Here is a 5,849-nt window from a genome sequence, read left to right as displayed (position 1 = left end):
GGCGACGGCTTGAGCGAAGCGTGGCGCAGGACGACCCCGCGTCGGTCGCCGCGGCGGACGCACTGTGTGTCGAGGTCTTTGACCGCGGCGTGAAAGGGCTGTATCGCATCCCAGAGGTCGTCGTGGGCGAAGTGGGGTACGAGATGCAGCCTCTGGACGACGTCTCGGTGTATCTGGCTCGGCCGGTCTACGTGTCGGAGTTGAAAGAGCTCTTCGCGCTCGTGCCCGAGGACTGGGAGCCGGTGCTGCAAAGGTCGGCGGTGGGGGAGAGTGAGCTGTGGCTCGGTGGCGCTGACGGGAACCTGAAGGCTCCGCCACTGCCGTGGCGCCTGTGGCTGAGGACATTGCCGTGGTCGACAATAATCTATGGAGCCGTCGGTACTCTCATCATAGGCTCCACGATCTGGGCGGGGAACGAATATCGTAAGAGCGCAGCGCAGCGGAGAGCATATCTTGAGTACAAAAAACCCTCGTCGCTGCCCCCTAACTGCTGGGAAATGGGTCCGGCGACCGCCCTCGGTGTGAACCCGCTCTGGAAGGTGGGAGAGTCCTTGCCGACGGAACCCTGCGACAGCGGCGTCCTGTACTGCCAAAAGATGTCCTTCTTCTGGAACTGTCACCAGTTCGGAAGCCCCTGGCCCGATCCCTTCCTAGGCGCCTGGCACTCTGCCACTCGGTCGCGCCCGCTCCCATTCGATAAGTGCGCCGTCTTCTGTCGAACTCCCGACGAAGTAAACAGCGCTCTCGGCAGAAGGCTTCTCAAACATTTCCCCCTCCCGGACCAGTCGAGCATATCGCCCGAGGAGCAAGTCCAACGAGTCGTCGCGTCACTCATTCGCAACCCCAAGTGCTCAGGCACAGGCGTCTCGTGGCGGGAAATCAACAACCTACACGACTGCCACTGCGACGTTGCCCACGTTACCTGCGAGGTGGTGGTAAATAGCGACCAGACAACGCATAATGTCACTCTCACCGACTTTGGTGAACCCCTGCCCACGGTATCTGGTTCCTTCGCCGAATACCCGGAACAGGAATACAGCGTCAACAACTGCTCTCACGAATGCTACAACCGAAGCACTGCTTAAGTACGACTTAGAGTTGGTGCTCCAGGAACCGACCACCCCACGACTTGGAGTTGGGACCACCCAACCAACGAGAATTCACCCGAACTGCACTTAGACGCAAGTGCATGCTGTATGGGTGAAGATCAAATCGCACCGTGGAGGTGAAGATCAAATCGCACCGTGGAGGTGAAGATCAAATCGCACCGTGGAACAAATTGTGAGTTCGGATGATCGGCTTGACTACATTCGTGCAGGTAAATCACGGCCAATCATGAAATCACGGCCGATCATGAAATCACGGCCGATCATGAAATCACGGCCGATCATGAATGCAGATAAACCATGGCGGATGGGTGAATTAAAAACATGGCTAGCTCTTACTGGTGGCTGTACTCGTACTCTTGGTCGCACTGGTGGATGATCTGCTGGATTTGTGCTTCTTCGGACGCCGTGGTCCGCCTTTAAGTGGTTTAAGTAGTTTCGAGCTGGTGGTTGCACTCGTGGTTGTACCGATACTTGTGCTCTTGGTCGTACTTGTGCTCTTGGTCGTACTTGGGCTCTTGATCGTACTTGTGCTCTTGATCGTACTTGTGCTCTTGATCGTACTTGTGCTTTTGATCGTACTTGTGCTCTTGGTCGTACTTGCGCTCTTGGTCGTACTTGGGCTCTTGGTCGTACTTGAGGGCGAACTCTTAAACGAACTATTGGACTTGATGCGCGTGATTGCAGTAGTACTGGTGGCTGCACTAGTACTCGTACTCGTAGTCATGTTTGATGAGACATTGGAGTGACCGCTAGCGTGCTGCCGTGCCATGGTTTGCCTGTCGTGCTCCCCTGTCATAACGTCTTTATTCAGATTGGAGCATTCGTACTCGCAATCGTGGGTCTCGTAGTCCTTCTCCGGGTAGTCGCCAAAGGAGGCCGACACCTTGGTGAGGGGCACTTCCAGATCGGTGACTGTTGCTTTGAACTCATCGCCAGATCTCTTAACCTTAACCACACACGTTACATTCGCCACGTCGCACACGCAGTCGGAGTTGATGAAGGCATTAAGCTCTTCCCTCGAGGCGGCCAAACCTGAGCAGCTGTTGTTTACTATGAGTGCTGCGATGAGTTGCTGAGCTTGCTCCATGGGTGACCTGGCGAGCATGGTGGGGGGGAGCGTCAGATTCGTCGCTGGGTCTTGGAAGGGAAAGCGGGCGGTGAGTCGTTTGGCGAGAGAGCTGTTTACTTCTTCGGAGGTGTGGCAGAATACGGCACATTTGTCGAACGCGTGCTTTCCGGTAATGTTCCAAACTCGCGGGAAAGAGTCGGGCCAGGGGCTGCCGAAGGCATCACAGTGCGTAGTGAGCGAGTTGTTGCCGCAGACGAGTGTGCCACTGCCGCAGGGTGCCAGCGGCGTAGGGGCTCCCGGCGTCCAGGAGTTAGTCAGGTGGTCCGTGTAAATGAGGGAGACCTTCGGGTCGTCCAGGGCGGGGCAATTACTCCTGGTGCTGGACGCCAGGAAGGCCGCCATCCTAGACTTATGCGATGACCATAGCTGGTACCCGACCAGGCCACAGATTCCAACCAACGAGAGCACGCCGACGTACCCGCAGACTTCTGGCATGTGACGGGATCGCCGCATAGCCTCCAGCCGCCCCACCTCACGGTCCCCGTTGCCTTTCACCGCCGACCTTTGCAGCACCGGCAGCCAGTCCTTAGGCACCTTGGCCGAGACCTCCTTCAACTCCGACACGTCCACCGGCCGAGTTAGGGTCACCGAGACGTCGTCGGCGCCGTTAAGACGCTGCATCTCGTACCCCATCTCGTACCCCATCTCGTACCCCATTGCCGCGTTTTCCCCCCCCGCGAGAATGCGGTACAGCTCGCCCACGTCGTTGTGAAAGACCTCGGCACATAACGCGTCCACCTCGTATGTCCCCTGTGGCGTGCTGTGCGCCAAGCGGCGCCGCAGCGCGCCAAGCAGGGCCGCCTCCGCACGTTGGTCGTTCGGCGGCCCCTCCTTCGGACGCCACACCATCATGCGGTCCCAGTGATGGAACCAGTCGTAGTTCTCGCCCTCCACCACTACCGTCTGTAACGGCGTCCGCTCGCTCGCAGCCCATCCTATCTCAAACGCCGTGCTTGGCGCCAACACCAAAGCTGTCACATCTCCGCCGCCCGCGCGTATCGTCACTACCTGAGCCACACAACGATCCAATTCCGTTCGACTACCATCCGGAAGCATCAGCACCGACAACAATCCACTCCCCGACACACCACTCGCTTCACTCTTCAGCGTACGCATTTCGACGTCCCCAAAAAACTGGTGTAAAAATCACGCCCGGCCGCCACAGGAGGAGGCCACCGCCACGGGACTGACTGGCCAGAGCGATCAGAGAGGCCGAACAAGTTTCTGGCGCGATCGCAGTCCTGGCAAAATAAGCTCGTCCTGATGTAACCACGAATAGCGCCCGAGGTACACTGAGCCATACGAAGCATAATTGTACGAATTATTCATTCGCACGACTTACCACCGCGACGTGGAGGGCCGGTGGGTTCAAGGATGAGGTGAAGTACCTCGGGCACGTCGTCGGCCAGACGGACGGGCGGGCATAAAGGTTCAGGAGAAGAAGTCCCGAGGAATTGTCAACGCACAAGCAAGAAAAAAGCTTCATAGGGATGTGCGGCAATCTGAGACCCGGAGTTTTAGAACATACGGCGCCGCTATTCGACGTGCTGAAGAAAGACGAAACCTACGAGTGGCAGGACGTGACTAGAACGCCTACGGCCAGCTCCGACACGCCGTCAAAGCGTACGCCGTCAAAGCGTACGTCGAGGAGGGGAACCCTAACCTGCCGGGTCTCCATTACAACGGCCTATCCACCTCAGGGTAAAGAAGATCTACGCAAGCTGCGCACATGGCTGGCTGGCTGGTCATCGCATTCTGCGCGACCCTGAAGACACCACCGGTGCACCAGCAAGGACTACCCACAGGGACGTTGGGAGGGCCAGCCTGGCTCAACGTTCAGGACAAGATATCAAACGAACCCACTGACACTAACCCACTGACACTAACTGCAAATGCAAACCCAACTACCCGACATCACCGTCATTGACGCCAAACACAACACCGGCAATGCCTGCCCCAACCCGTGATGGACAACCCATATACAACCAGACGGAGACAGACGGGACACAGTCGACGTGGCCAGAGCATCCTGTCCATTTGAGCACAAAAGATCCACGTCCATTTCAGCCCAAAACATCCATCTCAATCTCCTCCCAGGACTTCAGGGTTACATTCGAACTAGTGGATGGACTCATCGTCGTAGTGGAGTTCATCGTCGTAGTGGAGTCCAAGTGTTTTCCGGTCGGTTTCACCACAGCCGACCTTTTCACCACCGTCCACCAGTCCTTGGGCATCAGCTGTAGCTCCTTCAACTCCGTCTTGTACACAGGCCGCGACATAACCATCAACATCTCATTCTCCTCTGGGTCATCCCCTTCTGGGTCATCCCCTTCTGGGTCATCCCCTTCTGGGTCATCCCCTTCTGGGTCATCCCCTTTTGGGTCATCCCCTTCTGAGTAGACCAGCTCCGGGTCGTTCCCCTCCAGGCCGACCTCATCCAGGGCCTTGTATTCGTGTTTAACGAATCGCAATCGAGCGCTTACGAGCGCCGCCTCCGCCCGCGGGTCATTCGCGGGCGCCCCCTTGGGCGACCACAGAATCATTCGGTGGTAGCGACGGAACCAGCCGGGACCCACGCCCGACAACCCGGCAACTGCCTTCGGGCCCAGGGCCAAGAACGTGGCCTCACCACCGCGGGCGTGGATCGTCACCACCCGCGCCACATAGTCGTCCATCATCGTCCGGCCGCCGTACAGACGCCGCACCATCAACAACAAATCGAAACGCCGTAAGCCACTTGCTCCGCTCTTCAACGTCCGCATCTTCGACGGTCCGAAAAATAATTAAGCCATTCCCACGGCCAACGATACCAGGCAATCGAACGGAAGCCTGGATCCGACTATCCAGTAGGTGACGTTGTATAGAAATACTGAACTGATTGTGGCTGTCGTCAACTGAACTGATTGTGACCCGAGGGCTGAACGGGGCGTCAAGATGTGGTTGGTTCACGCCATACAAAAACAATGAAGAGCTCTGCCGATGGCGAGCGACGGGTCCCGGTGGCACACCCCGACGGTTCACTTTCTCAAATTGGGGGCTGCAACAGAGAACAGGTCCCGGAGAGAGCTGAAGTTGCCCCCTGTGTTCCGTTTTGCGCCGCTGGTCCGAACCAGAACGCGCGAACTAGAGGGTGTGTGGCAGGCAGTGAACTGAAGGTGGCAGCCGGCTGGTTTGTGGTTAAAACGGGACTGGAACTCAGACCTTCCACGGACAGTGGTTCTTAGGAGAGCCGCGGCACGGCCCCTCCCTCACTTTTTGTTGAGGCAGCTTGGTTACTATCATTGTCTCTAACCTGGTTAAGTGCGTGGCGATAGTGTGCTCCTTTAGTAATCTTAAGACCGGTCTTAAACGGTGCAAATGGTGACCCATTTCGTATGGCGAGTCGGTGGTCTTCGAGTTTATGGCTGAGTAGGGACATACGCCCATAGTGACAACGTTAACCAAAACGAGTACATCGTCACGGGTAAGGTCATTGGCACTCTTCTGTTCGGTACATCGCCACGGGTAAGGTCATTGGCACTCTTCTGTTCAGTACATCGTCACGGGTAAGGTCATTGGCACTCTTCTGTTCGGTACATCGTCACGGGTAAGGTCATTGGCACTCTTCTGTT

At 57.0% G+C, this 5,849-nt stretch overlaps 3 protein-coding genes across 3 annotated transcripts; 1 reads left to right on the top strand and 2 right to left on the bottom strand.

The window, feature by feature from the left end:
• Positions 1-143: 143 nt before the first annotated feature.
• On the top strand, positions 144-1,085 carry GNI_153760 (putative transmembrane protein; the record flags this gene model as incomplete). The annotated part of the gene is made up of 1 exon (XM_011134539.1): positions 144-1,085. The coding sequence occupies one exon, from the start codon at positions 144-146 to the stop codon at positions 1,083-1,085; it is 942 nt and encodes a 313-aa protein (XP_011132841.1).
• A 449-nt stretch (positions 1,086-1,534) lies between these two features.
• On the bottom strand, positions 1,535-3,354 carry GNI_153750 (putative transmembrane protein; the record flags this gene model as incomplete). Its single annotated transcript, XM_011134538.1, has 2 exons — positions 1,535-1,755; positions 1,818-3,354. The coding sequence occupies 2 exons, from the start codon at positions 3,352-3,354 to the stop codon at positions 1,535-1,537; spliced, it is 1,758 nt and encodes a 585-aa protein (XP_011132840.1).
• Positions 3,355-4,301: 947 nt separating this feature from the next.
• On the bottom strand, positions 4,302-5,000 carry GNI_153740 (hypothetical protein; the record flags this gene model as incomplete). Its single annotated transcript, XM_011134537.1, has 1 exon — positions 4,302-5,000. One exon carries the CDS (start codon positions 4,998-5,000, stop codon positions 4,302-4,304), a length of 699 nt encoding a protein of 232 aa, XP_011132839.1.
• Between the last annotated feature and the right edge of the window lie 849 nt (positions 5,001-5,849).

Source organism: Gregarina niphandrodes (assembly GCF_000223845.1).
Source record: "Gregarina niphandrodes unplaced genomic scaffold scaffold00044, whole genome shotgun sequence".
NCBI lineage: Eukaryota > Apicomplexa > Conoidasida > Eugregarinorida > Gregarinidae > Gregarina > Gregarina niphandrodes.
This window is presented reverse-complemented; position numbering and strand designations above follow the sequence as displayed.